Genomic DNA, 21,854 nt, shown 5'->3' on the forward strand with positions numbered 1-21,854 from the left:
CCCTGTGAACAATGATTGTTATTTTATGGGCAAAGGATGAGAAGATCAGGAAGTTTCTATTTGCCTGTAAAAGTCTTAAGGAAGCTTTAACAAAAAATAAACAAAAGGCTATCCTCTCACAATATGATATGTGAAGTGTCCTGAATACAAATAGCATTTCAAATGGAATTTTTTCAGTTAATTTCCATCCCAAGATAAAATCCTTCTTGCCATAAATTTGCACATCCAGTGTTCAGTTTCCAGTGATAAATACCAGCAATTACAGTTACATCTTTAAGCATTATTCCTGTGAATAACTGCTCCTATTTAGAACTCTGTATCCAAGCATGCATCTGTAAGCACCTATATTTATTACATTACAAAAGGAGACAAGAGAGGCTGCAGGCAAGAGACAGATAGGTCCTCTGAAGTATTTAAAGAATTTCAAATGGGTTATCTTGAAAATAGCTGGCCGTGCATTATGTTTGCTGGAACTGTATAAAGATCACAAATTAAGATCAAATAAGTAACCATGTTATTTGATTTGTCTCTCTGGCAGTACTATGTGAGATAATGCTTAGTTCTCTTATCAGATGTCACATTTCTCTATGAAAAGAAAAGTGGATTTAAGCATTATGAAAGAAAGATCAACTTTTGCCAATAGTAAATCTACTGTAGATTTCCCATGTGATCTTTAGGAAGTCTACTATACTATTCTACAGTAACACATTTCATTTTACCTGAGACTTGCTGGTTTCCTTAGCATTTAAGGTTGGCATCTGCACTCTGAATCGAGATGCACCATTCAGGAATGCTTTAGAACTCTGAAAGAAAAACAACAAGCCCTCATACTTTTGTTATCTGTTTTGTAAAGGATTACACAGTGCTAATCATATCTTTACAAATGAAGTCAATGTGCTTCAAAACAAACATAAAGCATAATCCCAAATGAAGAATCCCTAATTAAATCACTGTGTGTGTTTTGTGTTTAAGCTCTTCCACAAACCTATGGTAATACACGTAAAATGCAATTAAAACTGTGTTGGAGGTTTAAGTCCAAGGAGGTTTTGTTTTGATACAACAGCCTTATACTGAATTTAGAGCACAGTCACGATGTTCTTATAATCTTACCAGCATTCTTCTCTACTGAGCTTTCCTCTGCACTGCCAACATTTTTTCTCGTAAGGAAATGATCCCAGTGACAACTACAGATTTTTATTTAATTATATTTTCCCAGGAAAACTTTATTTCTTTATTTCTCTATCCAATTAAGATCAAAGTTTACTCCTTAAGCTTAAGTTTACTCCATTCCTCAGCTCAGAAGTGGACAAGAGATCATGCTCTTGGGGCTGTCAAAGAGTCACAGTGCCTCTGGGGTGCACAAAAATGAAATGAAGGCAACGAGTTGTGTTCTTGGCCCCAGAAGGACCTGAACTAATGCACTGCTTTTTACATGTATTTATTGCCCTGTGCATTACTGTAGCATTTCACACCAAAATTACATTCCCTGCAAAACACTATCATGAGATCCCCCGCCTAAAAGGATTTGCCAAGGAGACTATGGTTTGCCCAGTGAAATAAATACAGAGCTTCAAAGTAGGCTTGTGTTCAGGAAAGGAGAATCTATTGCTAACACCGTAAGAGGCACTGTGCATTCCTCAGGGATGAAATATCTGCTTCCCAAGTACCAAATCACATTCTGAATTCCACATTAAAACAAACAAACAAATGAGAAACCACCACAAATCAAAAAAAGAATGCCTGCCCTCAATGAACATTTTAATTCAAAATGAATCACTTGGTAACTCTTGCCCAACAAAAACACAAAGATATATAATGCAGTTTTCTTTAAACAAACTGCCTTTCATCAATAAAATCCTCCTCAGAGGGTGAAAAAATTCTGAGAGGTGTAGATGAATATCAAAATTTGTGCTGCACAGTGCAGACCTGAAGCACATGCAATCTTAGTCATACTGCAAAACAAACGAGTAACACCCATGGGCTCAGGGTCATAAGAACAGGTTTTTATCTTACAGAAAATTAAACTCGTCAGAAAGTGATTTATAACCATCTAGGGGGGGAAAAAAATCCATTATCTGTGGAAAAGACACCTTCAGCTTTATGCCACAGCTCAGCAGATTATAAAATGAAACAATTTCATTTTACTTGCAAAAATAAGATTCACTGTGGTAAGAAGGGAACATCTCAGGATAAGGACTAGACAGAGAGGCTGCACATTTACTATTTGGAACATCTTCCTTTTCATTAAGATAGAAACTGCAGACTGTCTTTTTCTAAATGCACAAGCATGTTGCCACAGGAGTTTGATAGAGCTAGATTTCCCAGAAATGCAAAGTCAGGTTAAAGAAAGTTCCTAGAAAATAAAGGCAAGTCTGTATGAACATGCTTCAATGAATATGTGTACTTATGGAAAAAAATATAATAAAAAAAAGCACAGGGAGAGAAGACTAGAAGCAAAACAAAAATGTTTTAAATAATCATATTTTACAAATGCCATTAAACCTTTCCTTCAATTTTGATGATAAATAGTACATCAATGTATAATAAAGCCCGCAGACTTCTTGCTTGCACTTGTGTTGAGTATATCCTTCTGGAACATTACAGAATAAGTTTCCAATTGTGGTACTTAAAAGACCTTTATCATAATCAAATGTCTTGGAGTAAATTTCAGATTCATAAATCAGAGCCAACATGAATACTAGCAAACAAAGCACAACCGAAGGAACTGCTGAATAAGAAATGAGAACTGCACATCTGAGGCTCTGTGCTTGGCTCGCCGTCTGTTCTTCTGGACAACTCAGAGAAATCAGATTACTCACCACTACAAACTCTGTAGAAATACTGGGCTCATGATCATGCTGCAAATAAACAGTAGACCAAATTCATCTAAGATAGTCATATCACAGAGAGACTAATCTAATCTTTAAACCTTAATATGAATATCTTAAATTCTTCCCTATTTATTTCAGTCGTCTTTAAACTTAACCAGCATCATTCTTCCAATTCACAGGTTCAGCTTTTGGCACCAACTGGCATAGCTGGCTGCACCCAACCAAAATATTTGTCTGAAGTGACAAACTACAGCCTCATGAGCAAAACAAACAGGTATGTTTCCTTAATTTCTTAAATAATGATAATTATTTCTACCTATCTGCCAAAGCACAAGCCATTCTGGTTGTCACCTAAGATGTCTGAGCACTTAACAACAGTTACCATTTTATGTATGCCAGCAAATTTTAACCCTCATTAAACAAGTTTGGAAGTTTGTTCCCAGTGATAACAGAGTCTGTCCTATTACATGAACCTTCCTCCCATTAACAATCTTTTCCTCCAATTCAGCAATCAGATATAATCACTATCACATCTGCATTTTTAGGAGAAACTCAAAATCTTCTCAAACTTGTTATCAATTTCCTTAACTTTTAAATTCGCCCTCCCTATACTGATCAGAAACTGTGACCCAATAAGTTTTATACAAAACACAGGTTTGAAGGGAGATATTTAAGCAATTAAAATAGTATACAGCTTCCTAAGAAAGAATCTGAGAAACATTAGAGGCAGGCAGGAAAGTACTTCACAAAACCCTAGAATATTTGCAGATGTGAATATACAGAACAGGGAAAGGAGAAGTGATGCCTTTTGCTATGCAGAGTAAGGTTTCCAGGGAAACAGTATGCCAAATGCACTGCTATACAATGAGAATGTGCATGCTGCAGTGATCTTGCTGACACCCTAGAGAAGATTAGGTCAAAGGATGGTCCCAGAAAGGGGAAAGTGTGGTGAATAAAGGGGGGAAAAAATTCTCCTAAAATACTAGCTTCTACTTAAAAGCATTGTGATGAGTAGATACCGAATACCTTTTTTTTGTTTTCATACTAGCTCCTTGAGACATATGATCAGGCTATTGCACACAACTTCTTAGTCATGCTTCCCAATAAAAATGCATGAGAAACAAATAGTAAACATTTACTTCCATAAAGCTCAAGAGCCAATTCTGTAAACATTATGCTCTAGGTATTATACAAAGCAGCTGTCATTTTCATGGGAACACTCCTGAAGTACACAAAAACCAAGGAAAAAATGCCTCCTGTTAGGCGTCTCTACAAGTCATACTTGACAGAAGTTACCTTTAAGAAGTGAAAAAGAATTAAATGAAAAATACAGAGCTCACTGAAAGTACAGCTTATCTCACAGTAATGAACTAAGAATGCGAGTTCCACGGACCATTAAAAGTAATCAAAAGCTTTATCAGGAAACTTCTGTATGAGGAAAAAATCCATTAACTGGTAAAGAAGAAGAAATAACAGACAGTAGAAAAGTCTCCATCAATTACTACTCAAGAAAAAGTAAAAATTTACAACGTAAAAAAGCCATCTACCTAAAATTATTTTTTTGGAGGGAGAGAGGTTGGAGAAGGAGGAACACAGTAAAAAGCAGAAATCATACCTGAACAATCTGTGATACTTGGAACCAGAAGGTATCATTTACATATACGTGCAGACAGCCTTTATATATAATAATCCTCTACTATAGGAAAATACATATGGGATTCCTTAAGACCTCACCTCTAACACACTCCTCAACAACCTTCACGTAGGAAACTCCAAGACCTATTTTTGCTCTCATGTTGTTCCACAGAACTAATTGAAAATGTGGCAGACTTGATTGCCCACAGGTCCCTGGGAGTCAAAGGAGAAACAGTCTGGAGCAAAATACTGCTCTATGTTTCAGTTACAGTATAAATAAACACATACCAAAGACTTACTGAACGTGAAACAGAGATGAACCTGCAAACATACTCCAGAACAAAAACAGGAGGACACTGACAACATTCTGTAACACAGTAGGTCTCCAAATACTCTCCTTTTCGTTCTTTTTCCTTATCTGTTATTTTTCTTTCCGCCTTACTTACCTCCTTCTTGGGTTAGAGCTACACAACTCAAGAAAGGAATCAGCATCTCATGAGACTGAATGTGTACAAGCCTGTGGAGCAGGATGACATGCACCCCAAGGTCTTAAGGGAGTTGGCTGATGTGGTTGCCAAGTCAATCTCCATCACGTTTGAAAAGTCATGGCTGTCAGCTGAAGCTCCCCAAGGACTGGAGAAAGGGAGACATCACTCCCATTTACAAGAAAGGGAGGAAAAGGAGGACCTAGGGAACTACAGGGTGGTGAGACTCCCCTTTGTGCCTGGGAAGATCATGGAGCAGACCCTCCTGAAAGACACATTAAGACTCACAAGGGACAAGCAGGTGATCTGAAACAGCCAGCACAGTTTAACAAAGAGAAAGTCATTCCTGACCAATTTGGTGGTCTTCTATGATGGAGTGACAGCATCAGCACACAAAGGGGAGGCGACAGATGACATCTACTTGGACTTCTGCAAGGCCTCTGACATGAACCCTCACCACATCCTGAACTCAAAATTGGAGAGATATGGATTTGAAGGCTAAACTATTTGGTGGATAAGGAATTGGTTGGAAGGTCGCAGCCAAAGAGTTGTGGTCAATGGCTCTAAGTCCAGATGGAGGCTGATAATGAGCAGCATCCCCTAGGGGTCTGGTCTTTAACATTTTTATCAGTGATACAGATGATGGGACTGAATGAACCCTCATCAAGTTTGCTGATGACACCAAGCTGAGTTGAGCAGTTGATACAGCAGAAGGAAAAGATGCCATGCAAAGAGACCTTAATAAACTCAGGGAGTTTCAACAAGGGATCACTTTCCAAGTTCAACAAAGCAAAGTGCAAGGTTTTACAGTTGGGTCGAGGTAATCTCAGATACATATAAAAGCTGGAAGAACTTGAGAGTAGCCCTGCTGAGAAGGACTTTGGTCCCAGATGATGAAAAACTGAACATGAGCCAGCAGTGTGCTCTTTCAGCCTGGAAAGCCAGTGGTATCACTGGTCCCATCAGAAGAGGGGTGGCCAGCAGAGACAAGGAGGTGACATTCTGCCTCTATTCTGCCCTTGTGAGGCCTCAGAGTGCTGCCATCAAAACTGGGGCCCCCAACACAGGAAAGATTTGGAGCTTTTGGACAGGGTCCAGAAGAGGGTCACAGAGATTATATATGGGCTGAAGCACCTCTCCTATAAAGACAGACTGAAGGAACTGGGCTTGTTCAGCTGGAAAAGAGAAGGTTGCAGGGAGACCTTACTGTGACCTTGCAACATTTAAAGAGAGTTTATAAACATGAGGGAAATCAACTTTTTACACCGGTAGACAGTGACAGAACATGGTGGAATGGTTTTAAAGTAAAAGAAGGGACATTTAGATAAGATGCTGGAAAAGTTTTTTAATGAGACAGTGATGAGGTGCTGGAACAGGTTACCCAGAGAGGTTGTGATGTCCCATCCCTGGAGGTGTTTATGACCAGGCTCGATGGGTTCCTGGCCAATCTGATCAAGTATATTTGATCTAGTGGATGGTAACCCTGCATGTGGCAGGGGGGGTTGGAACTTGATTTTTGAGGTTAAGTGTACTGGACAAACATCTCAGTACCAGAGCTTACCTACTTACCAACCCACTTTAAATAGCGTTTAAACAACCTTGTACTAAATATTTAAACAAAAGGATTTTCTTTTAGAAGCAGTTGAAAGCTAGAGTTATGCTGCCACAATAGAAGAAGGAAGAACACAAGCAAAGTTCAGAGAGACAAAGGAAGTTTAAGCATTCACAATGCAAGCTGTCTTGACAGCAGTAAATTGCATAACTGATACATTCTAAAAACTCATCTGATGTTTAAAAATAAATAATCTATGTATAAATAGCATCTCTGGCCTTGTAGATTTCAAAATTTCACTAGACAATACTTCATCAGTCTGATCCAATTTAGAAGTCAGCCCCACTATGAACAGAGGGTAGGATCAGATCACTTACTGTGGTCCCTTCTGAATTAAATCATTCTGTGACTCCACAAAAAAAACAACAACACCACAGCATTATGTGATCAATATCAATAAGCACAAGTTATTTTTCTCTCTATTTCAGTTCTTCATTAATGTCAATATAGTCTGTAATAATACCAATCAGCCTGGGTTAAATAAAGGCTGTACTGTATCACAACAAAACTCTCTGCCACACTGACTGCTTGCCCTAGTCTCTTAACCTTAAGAGGTGAGAGTCACCATGCCTACAGGTGTCCAAGAACACTGCAGATGTTGCACTGAATAACACAGCTTAGTGGACACAGTGGTAATAAATGATCTTAGTGGTCTTTTCTAACCTTAATGATTCCACGAACTGCAGCTTCACACACAGCCTTCGCTTGTCTTTTCCCCAGAGAAGCATTCCTGCTGCCCTCCCCTCTATCCAAAGGAGTAGCTCACCTTCCTTTCAAGCTCAAAGATGCGTGGCTCATAGACCACCAACCAGGTAAAGGGCTGCTTGCATTTTACTTTCTGCAATGCTCAGTAAAGAGTTCTTAAGAGAGAGACCCTTCAAAGGCCATGGTTGACAGTTATCACATATCCAAGCAAGTAGGGTAACCGGAGGAAACAGGTCAAAACACTCCAAATACACTCAGGAAATGATGAGGAAAATAACACAAAGAAAAACAAAAGATTTTTACTCAGTTTGCTGCGCTAAGTTCATCCACAAAACCTTAGGTCAAAGTCATTCACCTCCTGATTTGTACTGCTTTGATAGACATTAAGTTTCTGGTTTATCGGTGAAGCACAGAGGACTAATCATTCCTTCAAATTTGGGTGAGTTATAACAACATAGCATAAAAGGACCACGAAGATTATTTGTTTACCAGAGATAAACATTTTATATATATATTATGTAAACATTTATATCAGAAGGCAAAAAAAAAAAAATCACAGCAGAAAACATTCACTTACACTGGATGGCGTGCAGGTGCAACTTACATCTTTAGGATCTGAAATACAATAACATACATAGTTAACAATGAAAGAAAGAATAATAAATTTCTCCTAAAACACTTATCAGTAGTGTAATTTACTGCCAATAAGCCAAGAGTACAGATAATATAAAGGTAGTTCTCATATAAACATTAGTTCTAGGATGAAGTAGTTTCAGAATTAGTGTATCTTGAGGAATACTTGTTAGCCATTACTATGCCCTGGGTCATTTAGCTTAAACAGCAGTGTTCTCTGCCCACAATGAGCCCTTTCATGGTTCTACCACACTAAAGTACTTACGTTCAATAAGAAAGAGGAAACAAACAATCCCCATCACAGCAATGATAACACCAGGCATCACAAAGGAGAGACCCCAGCATGTAGATACCCAATAAGCAGCAATTAAGGATCCCAAGATATTTCCCACTGATGTATGTGAATTCCAGATTCCCATGATCAAACCTCTCCTGCATTAAAAAGAAAGAAACAAACAAGTCCCACAAACATTTCTCATTATTCCAACATTAAGCAATCTTGAGAAAAGTATATAAGAGACTGCTTACCTGTGGTGTCCATGAAATACTTGAAATCTTATTGTTCTGTAACTGACCACTTTTTTTATGCTAGCCTTTTGTCTGTCAGTTTCAAAGCACCTAAATATTAAGAGAAGTGTTCCAAGAACTTCTCTGTGCATGACAGAAACTCATCCTGCATTTAACAGCACCACTGGGGCTTGCATATTTCCAGATAGGGTTTCTTTCATAGATAAATACACACAGACACTGCATAGCATACACACACTTAAGTCTGATGCTTCCATGAATGGAAGTCCTGCAAATACACTGTACAAACTTCACTCACAGATGCACTGAACTTTTCAGCCTGGAAATCCTGGATTAGAGCTGCTGCAGAATAGCTCCAGCAGAACCAATGTAAATCACAAAAATTCTGCTGAAGTCTTGGCAGTGAGCAGGTTTTTTCTTCCTTGTAAGCTGAGAAAACTGCCTTGCCTTCATCAGAAGGTTACTTGAAGCAACCTAATTTTAAATAAAATAAATCTTTTTCTTTGGCTGATGACAAGATCCAAGAAGTCTGCTCATGTTTCAAGGAACTTGTAGCAAAATGAAAACAAGAACCAACTCAGAGACAATGGACCAGAGCTCTATCCAATTCTAGTCCATTCTGTAGTTTCCTAAAACCAAAGACTGTTGCTTTTGCATTAAAAAAAAAATCTGAATGAATGTATCTGCTATGCATAGACCTGTCAATTCTTTTCAGTAGTTTGATATTGTATTTTTTCAATTGCTCCACAATTTTACATAGAAAGCTTATACTGGATTTTCATATGTATTCCCCGGAACTGATTGAAAATAATGCTCCTTTGATGGTATCTACAAATACTACAACACAATACTACAGCACTAAAATAGCATTACTATATGCTACAGACATCAATCATCATCACAGCCCGTATATTCAGCAGGCAGCTCTCACAAAATTCATGGAAGATTTCTGCATGGTACGATAAAACAAGCATTAAGAGTGATCTCTCTGCAGGATTAAAAAAAAAAAAGGAAGAAAGGGGGTGGGCTTAAAGAAAGTGACAAAGAGAAAGGTTAAGTCAGCTGTGATATCTATTTTCTTTTTTAAATTAAATTTCAGGTTTTACTAAGTGTGTTAGAAAAGAATATATTAGACAAAAAGATATCTTTAGAGCTATAGTCTGACAGCTGCTTTGAAACACAGATGAAAACACATTAAAAAGGCATGATAACAGCCTTTATCAAAAGTGGTTTTAGACTGGTAATATTTGCAAGAATTCCAAAACAGTTCATCTGAAAAATTAAACATCAAACAAAGGAGTTACCAGATAACACTAATTTAACACAAAAGAGAATATTTCAAATTGAAATGTATGCTAACCAGAAGACTCCTGTCAAGGATCCACCTAACTTTTCTTTTATCCCAAAACATCACTGAAGCAATAGACAATTACACTGAATATAATCTTACAGCCCTAAATGCAACGATTCCAAAATTTTGGATTATGTATTATTTACCTTCCTTTTCCAAACCAGTTGCCAATACACGTAACGACACTTGGCCAGCCAGTAGTTTGCACCAACCCATTAGCTATCTGAAAATATATCAAAACAATAATAAATAAGCATAGACTATGACAAGTTAAGTTCCTACAAAATTCCTGTTCACTGCTGTGTCAGGAAAAGGAAGACTAAACAAATACTTGGATTTCAGAAGTTTACTGGGGGTTTCAAAAGCATTATTTTTCAGGAATAAACGAGATGAAACATTTCACAGAGGTTCTTCCACGTCCCTAAGTATTTCCAATCATGAAAATCACAAATAACTAAAATTCAATCACGTGCTTGCCATAAATCACATTTCACAGAGCTCAACAGACAAACCAATTCCCCAAACTATGAGTTACACAATACTTTGCTCAACTTGAACATATGACAAGGTATATTTGCAAGTGAAGTGAAAAAATTAAAAAGCTTTCATGAAGACAACTTTCAACATTAGATTTAAAATGATTAAAAGACACATGCAAATAAGCTGAGAAGAAAAAATGTAATATACTGTATTCAGACTGAGGTAAGAGGTATTTCAGCCTGCTACTAGTTGCACAGATCATAAGGGAGTCCTAACTCATCTCAATTCCTAAAAAGCTTGCTGCCAGAGACTGCTCATTAACACAAAGATCACAGTACAATAATCCACAGTGAGCAATTGAACACAAAATTAAGCAACCTCACACCTTTGTGTTACAGGACTTGCTGTCCACATCATGCAGTACAGCATTGGTAAGCACGCAGCCAAAGCCTAAGGGAGTTGGAGCCAGTCTTGGGAACCACACAGGCTAACAGCTCTGGGGCACTGACACAGTTTAACAGGTGATTTGGTGGAATGGTTATAAAAGCTTTCAGTGCTCAAATCTTTATTGCTGTAAGTCATGTTACACATGCCATGCGAACATGCCAGCTGTGAAATGCAACTGAGATAAAACAAACAAAGCAACAGCACAAGGTGCAGACCTGTCCAAAATGACTCAGAAGTGCTAATCATATCCTGGTCATGATCAAAATTCCATTTTAGGTCAATGGTAAGTATGCTTGTGATGCCTGATTAGACATACAAGCACTCTGAAAAATCCCACACAACAAATTTTATTAAAGATGCTGACAGTTTCTCAGCCACACCAACATGGGAGACTCCACCATGTAATTTTCTTGTGTAGAAAGCCAGGAAGAACCATTCAGGTTTGGACAGAATGAGATAAATACATTTGATTTAAAATTCACCCTCATCCAAGCTTGCAAATATTGGATTAATGGACTCAGCACAGTCTGAAACACTAATTAGTTTTCAAAGATTTCTTTAAAAACAAAACAAAACAGGGGCTACCCACTCTATCACTTCTGTATCCTATCGTTGATGACAGATGTCAGCCTTCATATCCTCCCATCTAACCACTAAACATGGCTTGAAACTCAAAAGAAACAACAATATAACACTAACAAGCACCATGGAAACTTAAACTATCTAAAGAAAACCATGCCTACCTGGGCCATTATGTAAAACCACAGATTATGTATATTACAGAAATAACCCAATCCAAACATCGCTGTGAAGAGCCCACTAGCAAGCATTCCAACTGTCAGGTAGTACCGGATGGGTAGCCGTTCTCCTATTATTCCACTTGAAAGATAAAAAGAAAAAAGATTTGAATTAAAATGGGATCATATTCCTTTCAGGAGTAAAGAATATTTCCTGTTGCTTAACTCTTGTTGCTGGGAAATTTTACCTGTAAAGTAAAGCACTTGACAGAATAAAACAACAAATATTTCACAATCATTAACTGCCAAGGCTGACATCTGCACAACAAACTTTCAGGGACGTACTCACCCAAAGCCCACTGGAAGTAACTTACAAAATCATCTTCCAAAAGGCCCATAGCACGGGAAAACATCTCCAGACATTTAAAATGACTAATGAGCGAGAGAGAAGTCTCTAGTTAGCTAGGAGGGTTCTAATTTTGGTAAAGAAAACTAGGCATCTCCAAATGGCAGTTAATATCCAATGAATGAGCTTGATAGCTACTGCCCTTTTACTACAAGACATATCACCCAGACTACAGATGCATATTAGAAACAAATAAAATTTGGGGATGTGCATCCCCACCCAGAGCATCCCAAAGAAATATAGGTTAGACTACAAGCTGTAAAGCACACATTCACAAGGCAGTTGGGAGAGTAAAAAATAAAAAAATAAAAATAAATCTTTCTGCTTATCAATAGGTATGATAACACTGGAAAAGAAGGAAGATGCATTTTTTTCTACAGCAACTAGCACAGAGAAGGGAGAATAACATCCAATTTCCCATGCTCTTCATCAGAAACTTTACAGTAGGATAGGACAATATATTGGGAATAGTATGGCCTCCTGTATTAAGTGATGAAGAAGGTTTCCAAGAGCGTGAGATTTACCTTAAATACATTCCAATTGCGTATGCACACAGAAATGAGTAATCCAGTGCTCCCAGTAACTGCTTGTAGTTATTCTTATCTAAGAATATATTTTCAAAATGAATAATCAGTTTATATGTATCAATAATTTTTCCAACTGCTTTTTACATATTATAAGAAAAATGTATAGGACACAGCAGACGTACACTGGACATTTAATTTTAAATGAGTCATAAGCATGCATTATGCAGAACATGTTAAACAACAACAACAAAAACCCTCTACAATTCATGCTTTCACTTGTAGCGTATTAGGAAAATATTTCTAGGCCCACTTTTAGTTCTGCTTTACTCAAGACATCACTTAGGAGTTTATTTGCAGTTACTTACAAGGTATTCTCTTCTTATAGCTCCTTAAACAAACAAACAAAAAAAGAGCCCGACCAAAGAAAAAAAGCCATCAAACAACTAAACCATAAAGGGTATTCTTAAAAGTGCAATGGAAAGAGAAGCTTCCTGTGTGCGGTACTAAAAGCAAAAACAGCTTACAAAAATCCATAATCTTTTTAAGAAATCATCTTAATACAGTTTTTTGAATGGTTAAAGTCTTTTACGCTTCATTCTCTTGCTTCTTGTAATGCACAGTGACAGAAGTCTGGTCTTAAAAAAGGAAAAGTAAGGCTCAGCTCTGTACGAGAAATGACCATGATCACAGCAAAATGAAATGTGTGGGAAGGAGGGATGCAGCAGGAGGAACTCCATCCAGATGGAAAAAACTTATCTAGCCTCAAGAGACCTGAGCTCATAACAAGAAAGACATTTGCGTTCACCCGGAGCCACAATTTGAAGAATCATAGAACTGCTGGAGTTGGAAGGAACCTTTAACATTCATTTGGTCCAACTCTCCTGCCATGAACAGGGACACCCATAGCTAGATCAGGTCGTTCAGAGCCCCGTTCAGCCTGACCCTGCATGTCTTCAGGAATGAGGCATCCACACCTCTCTGGGTAACCTGTTCCAATGCTTCACTACTTCAGCATAAAAAACTTTTCCTTGTATCAGTCTAAATCTCCCTTTTTCTCTTGAAACATATCCCCTTGTCCTGTCACAATCGATCCTGCTAAAAAGTCTGTCCCGTTTCTTCTCACAGCCCCTTTTTCTATACTGACAGGCCACTTGGGGCCACCTCTGCTCCAGGCTGCACAACCTCAGTTCTTTCAGTCAGACCTCATAGGGAAGGCGTTCTATCCCTTGGTTCATTTCTGGGGCCCACATCCAGACATGCTCCAACATGTCCATGTCTCTCTCACTGACTCTGAGAATAAAATCACCATTATTAAAACACCTTTTTTTTTTCCTTCCAGTAGCACTTCAGCTTGTCAGTGAAGTCATATCAAAAACAGAGCTTAAGGAACAACTGTAGAGTGCCATCTCAAGGAGACAGCTTTGCAACAGCATGTGTGCTCACAAAAAAAAGTAGGAGACCTGTAGGATGAATACCCAAAAGAATAGTACCCACACAAAATAATGAAGGTGGACAGTATATTTTTGTATGGCTTATAACATAATTTGAGTTGACTGACTACCTTGCAGCAGGCAGTTAGTACATAGAATTCTGTTCACAGAAAACCTAGAGCTAAGATCTCTTATTCTCTTTGATAAGAGTGGATCTTTTTAAATTTCTAATTAAAGAGTAACTAGAATGGCTTACTGATGGCTAGACAGACTGGAGTTGACTATTCTACTCCACTGATGTTTTTTACAGAGATTAAAGTGACAAGGAATGATTTAAAATCTCCATTAAATTCCAGTACAATTACATTTGAAAGCAATATAATTGGAAAGTCTTTCTAAGAAGGCAAATATTCTTTCCTTTTGAGCAAAAAGACAGGTTGATAAGCTAGCCAGTAGGTTGTCAATTCTATTCTTCAATTAAGTCCCAAGATTTTCTCCACTAGAATGATAAAAAAAAAAACTTTCTCCCAATAAAGACTCTGAAAGTTCCAGTTTGGATAAACACCAAGTAATTTAATTTCAGTGTCTGCCAGACCTTGAACTTGAGCAGCAGAAGATCGTAACGATCTATTTTATTCTGTCCCTTACACATTTTAAAGATGTATCTAAACTTCAGTCCCATTTCCTGACTGAAAACGGTTCCACAGGAACCACCTCATGGGTCTAACAGGTAGAATATCAATTGTTTATGTGATTTTAAGGAGGCAAGACATCGTAAGCTAAGTCTTAACTTTCTTTGGAAAAACCAATGAGTGTACTGAAAAAAACCCAACACTCCTTCCATATACAACTTCTGAATCTCTCCATATATGAAGAATAGCAAGAGGCAGAAAAACTAATTACTAACAAGAGCACTTCATTATGGGGGAAAAAAAAGGGAAAAATATGCCTTACCAAATGGCTCCCATCCACACTGAGATGCATTAGGCAGTTTTTTGACAGACTGAATCTGGGCAGCATACTCTCTGTACGAGCTGAGTTCAGCTTCATGTGGAGCAGCACAATGCTTATGCAGTTCTCCCTGATATAAAAAGGAAATTTGAAAACGGAAAATTCACTTCCAAGAGAACTCTTGTTAAGATCCACACAACAACAAATTCAATAATTCTGTGTGAATCTGCATCAAACACAATGAAATCAGTAAAATTTTAAGCCATTATTAATTGCTGTTGCTGACTGAAGTCACTGTTACATCAAAGAGTAATCACGTGGCTAGAAACAATTTGCTATAGAGAACTGGTGTTTCTAACTGCAGAACTTTGACATTTCTCACTAATACTGAACTACCATACCCATCATTACTCACAAGTTGTATACAAGAGCCCTGACAGATTTGATTTGTGCTTGGAAAGTAACAGGTACATGAGATTAGAATGAAAAAAAAAACGTTAAGTATAGATATCTTGTCGCTGGCTTCTCTGGGAACAGAAGCGTAAAACATGGAGTCCCAAGTGTACAGGCAACTATGATGCTTAACAGCACATGGATCAGTCATGTAAAAGGCAGTAGAATTTTAGCACATTTGAGTCATCACATTTAAGTCATCAGATTTTCTCAAATATAAGAATGTAAACGTGTTACTTGTTACATATCTACACATTGGATTAATTAACACAAACAGTCTTAGTGCAGGCACAACTGTTCCAAGTCCTAAGCCCAAAGAATAGAAGTATTCACAACATTCCAGGAGTGCTCTCACTAAAACTTATTACGTAAATGTCCTTGTGTGCCAATTTCATCAGGTTTTCATCTCTAAAACCATTCCAAGTTAAACATTGCCCTTTACGAAAGAAAACACTGAAAAAGAATACTACTTCCTTGTATGAAAACAGTAGAAGGATGTTTAAACAACAACACAACCTTGCTTACCTTAACTATACTGATAGGTTTTCTTGATAAATGGAAGCTGGCATATAAGAAGAAGGTAAGAGTAAAAATGAAGGCTCTATACCTGTAATACAAAAATACATAAATATGATTTACTTTTGGTGCTGTTACATAAAACATTACTCATTGGTAATCTTGAAAAAGGTAAAGACAACTCTTTCCATGTTCTCTAACTGCCAGGAAAACCACACTAGTAGTAGCACTGCTTTAGAGCCCTGCTCTCATCTGGTTTTTGAAGGGATCTTTGTGATACACAGGTAAAGACAGAACAATATACAGGAGTATGAAGAGATGATTTGAATGTTTAAAACCTTCCTTCAGGGGCTATTAAAAGATAGTTGAACATGGAACAGATATATAATCAGATCTCATATTTCACAGTTTCAGCCTGTTTTCTGTTAAAATTATGACATAAATGAAGGCCGAGTTGTCATTTTAACTACTCTGAATTATTACCCTTTTCTTTCCTTATGCTGCTTTTAGAATTTTTGCTTTATTTTTGCCTTCCACTGCAACAACAGCAACTGGCCATTTCTAGGGACTGCAGCGTGGACAGACACTGCTTAAATGTGCTGTCAGTTGGACCATATGAACATAATTCTCCAGCTTTGGGATTGGAAGGACTTTTCCCTAATATTTCACAGACACCCTGGGGTCTTTCTTTGCAGTTCCTATGAATTATAAGGTCACTCGGCCACTGCAAGCGTTAGACAAACACAGCAATCTATTCCCTGCCTACAGCACTTATGTTTCATCAGTTTAAGAAGCTGAGTGTTTTGTGGATTTCTACTTTCAACAATACAGAGAGATCAGAGTATACCTACTGGCTTTTTCTAGCCTTGGTCCTAATGTAAAAATCTGCAAATAAAACTGCATATGCACATAAAAAGATCTGACATCACACAGCTTAATACGGTCCCTAATTTTTAATCAATCTTCCATCAACTCCTGTTTTATAGACTTATATTTAGCAAGGGTTTTGTTTCCTAGCTCTGACATACCCACAAAGACATTAACAAAAAAAAGGACGAGTTTTACTGTGAGTTGAGTCATTCACCCTATTACTGAAGGCACTGCCATGAGTGATAAAATCATAACAACGCTGTCCTTGATGCTGCTATACTGTGATAAACTGTTTCAATAGGAAGTGCTTGGTCTTCCATTTTTTATTATTATTTTTCTTTTGCTACTCACACACAATTAATTCACTCTCTCTCAGAAAGCATAAGAACCAATGCCATCCACTTATACGGATTGTTTGTTTTCTAAAATATTACAGTACTAAGAACTAAAACCACAAGTCTGTGTCACAGAATTTATCAATCTGTATCAATTTATGTGGAAGAATACACATTTCTGATTAAAACGCATAATCTTAGTTGGGAAGGGTGCTCAAGAGTTTGGAAATAAAAATCTGAAATTTATCTTTTCAAGTACACATCTTGCACAGGAAAGGTCAAAATGATTTACCCTCTATCATACTTGACTAATACTGTAAAAATGTGAACAATATTTGTTATACAACTTACATTTTTTGCTGCATATAAGTAGTGTGAGTACTAAAGTAATAAACAGCAAAAATAAAGCAAGGGAACAAAATAATCCATCCCAGACACAAACTCACATTGTCAGCACCATACTTCAAGACTTACCACTGATCTCGTGAAAATGAAGTGATGAAGCGAATCCCAGGAGGAAGCTGAGCCATCTACAGCTGGTATCAAATTTTAGGCAACACAGTTATGTGCTTGTGAAAACCTTAGCTGCTGCTCAGAACGTGTATCAGAGATCTTCCTCAAGCCATGCAACTGTAGGCTGCAAACTTGGAAGACTTCCCTTGAGATATTTCTCTTGAACCTTCAGCCACTCTGAGGCAAACTCTTCTCTCTGTTTTTGTTAATTGCTGATTTTTGAAAAAGAAAATCCATTAAGAAAATATTTTCATCGAGATACTGTTATATTTTCTAATCATAATATTTCAGCTGCAATGATCTACTCAAGACAGAAGTCATTACTATAACTAGCCTTCTAGACATCAAAAATGTAGCAGAGTACATGAAGCCAATATAAACTGCAACCTTTCCTAAATTTTATCACATAAAATCTATTTTGAGAAGTCAGCTTATAAAGCTGACAGCATAAAGCAGTGGGCGCAGAAGATGCACTCAGCACACGATCCAAAGCCTACTGACATCAAAACACTGCTTTTGTTCCAGAAAGAGTACAAGTAGGCAATTACCCACCTTAGAAATATCTATTTCAACACATCATAAACATTCAAAAAGTTGAAATTTGCTCAAAAGTGACTGCAGTGTTTTCAGTCTGGAATAAAGAATCCTCCAACTTGAGACTGGGTGCAGCTCAACAATGTTCTCAGCAACACTTCACCAGTACTCCCTGCTCCAGCCTGATTCCCCTGTCCCAGTATTAGTGCCACACAAAGCACCAAATTGTCAGAGAAGTTGGAAAAACAAATAAACAAAAGAATGTCCCCACCTGAGCTCCCTATAGCAGCTTACCCAGCAGTCAGCCAGCTCAAAGAAGAAGTCGGGCTCATGCACATACGTGCATTACATTCCCTGACATGTAGGGAAACAGTAAAACTATGGCAGCATTGATCCAGTTTGATTTAAAATGTTGTAGAATTCTTCCTGTTTCTTCTAATTCTAGCTGAAGCCCCTTAACAGAAACAATAACGTGCTGATCCTTTATTACAGGTACTGCAACAGGAACTAGCTGCAGTTATTTTGCAGCAAGTCTGAGCCAGCTGTTGAGTAAGACGACAATAGGCTCTGTGGGCAAAAGGTGTGTTTGCAACTCATACAGGCAAGCTGAGCCTCCCTGTGTGCTAACAGCAGGGCCATCCCAGCAGGATGACAAATGATGTACCAGGACTATGACCAGGATCTGCAATGTAACCCTCACCCTGTCACCAGCCAAGCTCATAAAGTCAGCACCAGGCATGTCCTCCTGAGCTGAAAGTTGGTAGGATACAGGAACAACTCTCCTGGCAAACAATAGGAAGTAAGCAAGCTAATGCAAAGCCTCCTCTGAAGAAAGCACATCTGCCAAAGCCAAAGGACTGGCTTAACCTGGGAGTTTTAGAGACTGTCACCCAGCAAGCTGAGGTATGAGCCTCTCTCATCTCTCCTTCACCTTATTACAGAAGTCAAAGCTGCCAGTCCTTGTCCAGCTGAATAACAACAACAAACTCAATTCCCTTGTGTCAAAATTGACCAGATCAAGGGTCTGGTTCATTATACTAACTCATATTTTTGCTATGCCTTTTGTTTTTTCACAGTGTCTTACAGAGATGCGTCATATAACCATAGAATTGTTTGAGTTGAAAAGAATCTTTAAAGGTCATTTAGTCCAACTTCTCTGCAATGAACAGGGACACCTACAGCTAGATCAGGTTGCCCAGAGCCCTGTCCAGTCTGGCCTCAAATGTTTCCAGGTATGGGTTTCCACCACCCCTCTGGGCAGCGTTTGGCTCACTGGGCTGTGAGGCACGTAGCACACCAAGTCCCTGTTATCTCCCTTCCCTGAAAGTGAATGGACTTGTTAATCTTGTTTGGAGTGCTCCACCTCCTCCCCCCTGAGCACTCCATCAAATTGTGCAATCAATTGGCAAACCCTATAATCATTCCCAACTCTCCTGCCAGGAGTCTCCTACTCTGCCTTCCTCCATGTTCCCACTCCCAGCTGTGGGTTCCTGCCTCCTCATGTACTGGTCTTTGTAGACACACAGTGATGGCTCTGATGGCTAATTTATCAGAAAACCTACCCCGTAAAACAAGATGATCCAACAGAAAATACTAACTGTGGACATCAAACTGCTAAGCAGGATAACTCTGAAGCAGTGGGAGCATAAGGACAGGGACTGAAGGTGGCACTTCCTCTTACAGCAATGGCTGTTAGGGCAGCTGTACTCCAGACCAACACACAGTCACCCGTAATCTCATGCTTGGTTGAAGTATTTGCTGGGGAAAAAAGTGGGAAGCTTGCAAAGAACAAGACCTGAAAATCTATTCAAATGTTTCCCTTAAAATTCAGAGGGATAAGGCAATGGCCATCTCAGAAAAGTAATTGTTTCACATGTAACTCTTAACAGTTTCTGCATAAGCAGAGTCCCACAGCCCAACAAGGAGGACTGGATACTGGAACCACATTCTGAGCCTACTTGGCAGGGGCTGATTTCGTCTTATCTAGTGCAGGAGGGGACCCAGAACATGGCCTCGCAAAGTCTGGAGTATGTTTAATGCCTCAAGTTCTCCTTGCCTTGTCAACACCTTATCTCTGTATATCCAGAAGTTCCTCCGGCTTCCAGGTCATGCCTCTATTAGCAAATAAAACTTCTCACACAAAAGCTAAGAAACTTGTGGCAATATAAGATGTGAACAGGTTATAAAAATCACATCCTCCCATAGGTGAAATTGGTTTCTGAAAACAATCTATTATTCATAAAGGGCATTAATAGATCACAACAAATAACTGGTAGTTTACCAACACATTTGTTGTATTTCCACTTCACTAAAGAAGCAAAGAGATAAACTTCAATCTCTTGAACTGGTCTTTTGTACTTTCATTTTCAGCAACATTTTTACCTAATGGAGAGCAAACACTTGCACTTCCTCTTGGCTGTAGTGCAATGCGTGAAGTAAAACTGTGGTACTTAGAATCTGTATTTAACCTTCACATTTTTATGCTGTTTCTGCAGGCTTCTACTGCACAACTGAAACACAGCCTTCTCCCTGTTTCAGGAAAACGTGGTCATTCATGACTGCCCTCTCTCACCAGAAATACTGCATACCATGGCTTAGCTGGGCTGGAGGAACAGTGCAGAGATCTGCCTGGTGCCTGCTGCTCTGTGCACTGCTGTGCTTGAGGACAGGCATGCTCTGCCCACTGCTTCTCCGTACTCCAAATCCAAGTCCTCAGGGCATGGGCTCAAGAGGCCTTCAGACATACACATAGCTGAGGGATACTGTAATTCCCGGCAGCAAAGCCTCACCCAGAAACTGTCAGATCCATTGGCTTTGAAGCTTGCAGGGCAACCCAAATGACTGTTTAGAATCATAGAATACAGAGCTGGAAAGGACTCACAAGGATCACGGGGTCCAGCTCCTGGCTCTGCACAGCACCATCCAAAATCAGACCTTATGAATGAGAGTGCTGTTTAAATGCTTCCTGAACTCTGGCAGTGGGGGCTGTGCTCCCTGCCCTGTGCATCCTGTTCCATGCCCACCGCCCTATGGTGCACAGCCTGTCCTTAACCCCCAGCTGCCCCTCCCTTGACACAGCTCCATGCCGGTTAACACTAAACCGGCAAGCGGGAAACAGCTAACCGATTAAACAACACAGGCCAAAGGTTCCCGCAAACACACAGTACCTGGGGCCCGTAACACCGCCTTACAAACCGCACCGGGCCGGGGGATCACAGGCCGGCCCAGCCACTGAACGCCGAGCGCGGGCCGAGGACGAAGCGCGCCGGGGCTGAGCGCCGTGCTCCCACCGGGCTTCCGGGCACACGGCGCCGGAGCCGCTCCCTCCCGGCCCTCCCCGGGCCCGCGGCAGGTGCACGGCCGACCCCCGCCCGCCGCTCCTACCCGCTGCCGCCGCTCTCGCAGCCGGTGCCGGCGGCTTCCTGCTTCCTGCCTGGCCTGAGCCGCGCCGAGCGGAGCCGGGCGCGGCCGCGGATCGTCGCCCGGCTACAGGAGCTGCGCGGCGAGACCGGGCCCCTCCCCGCCACGCCGCTAGGAGTTGCGCCATGGACCGGGCTGTGGCGGCGGCGCGGAGGCCCCGGCCCGCCTCTAACGGCCGGCGAAGGGAAGCTGCCGCCCCCAGCGCGCTCCTCTGGGTCCCCAGACTTGCCGGGAGATGCGGGTGGAGGAGCTGCTGCTGCTGCACGCGCGTCTTCTGGAAACTAACGGGCAAGCCGTATAATAATAATCATCGTCATTTAGTCATCCGTCCCGTGCTCGGAGGTGCTCAGGGCCAGGTTGGATGAGGCCCTGGGCAGCCTGAGCTGCTGGGAGGCAGCCCTGCCCACGGCTGGTGGATTTGAGTCCTGTCCAACCCAAACCGTTCTGTGCTTTAT

General features: G+C 39.9%; 1 protein-coding gene across 3 annotated transcripts in view; it reads right to left on the minus strand.

The window, feature by feature from the left end:
- The window catches only part of SLC37A1 (solute carrier family 37 member 1), a 36,537-nt gene extending 15,042 nt beyond the window's left edge, over positions 1-21,495 (minus strand). The window contains exons 1-10 of one of the 3 annotated variants that reach the window (XM_065741650.1): positions 21,364-21,495; positions 17,407-17,657; positions 15,737-15,818; positions 14,762-14,888; positions 12,375-12,453; positions 11,451-11,586; positions 9,927-10,003; positions 8,167-8,333; positions 7,846-7,883; positions 720-803 (exon numbers count right to left, since the gene is read on the minus strand). In XM_065741650.1, coding sequence (XP_065597722.1) covers positions 720-803; positions 7,846-7,883; positions 8,167-8,333; positions 9,927-10,003; positions 11,451-11,586; positions 12,375-12,453; positions 14,762-14,888; positions 15,737-15,818; positions 17,407-17,462 — 846 coding nt within the window. In that variant the 5' untranslated portion in view covers positions 17,463-17,657; positions 21,364-21,495. Of the gene's footprint in view, positions 1-719; positions 804-7,845; positions 7,884-8,166; positions 8,334-9,926; positions 10,004-11,450; positions 11,587-12,374; positions 12,454-14,761; positions 14,889-15,736; positions 15,819-17,406; positions 17,658-18,250; positions 18,299-21,146; positions 21,291-21,363 lie in introns of those variants that run through there. The other 2 variants (XM_065741651.1, XM_065741652.1) reach the window with 2 other exon arrangements.
- Positions 21,496-21,854: the final 359 nt, after the last annotated feature.

This window comes from Cyrtonyx montezumae, unplaced genomic scaffold, assembly GCF_038088225.1.
Source record: "Cyrtonyx montezumae isolate F1298 unplaced genomic scaffold, pur_monq_1.0 scaffold_3, whole genome shotgun sequence".
NCBI lineage: Eukaryota > Metazoa > Chordata > Aves > Galliformes > Odontophoridae > Cyrtonyx > Cyrtonyx montezumae.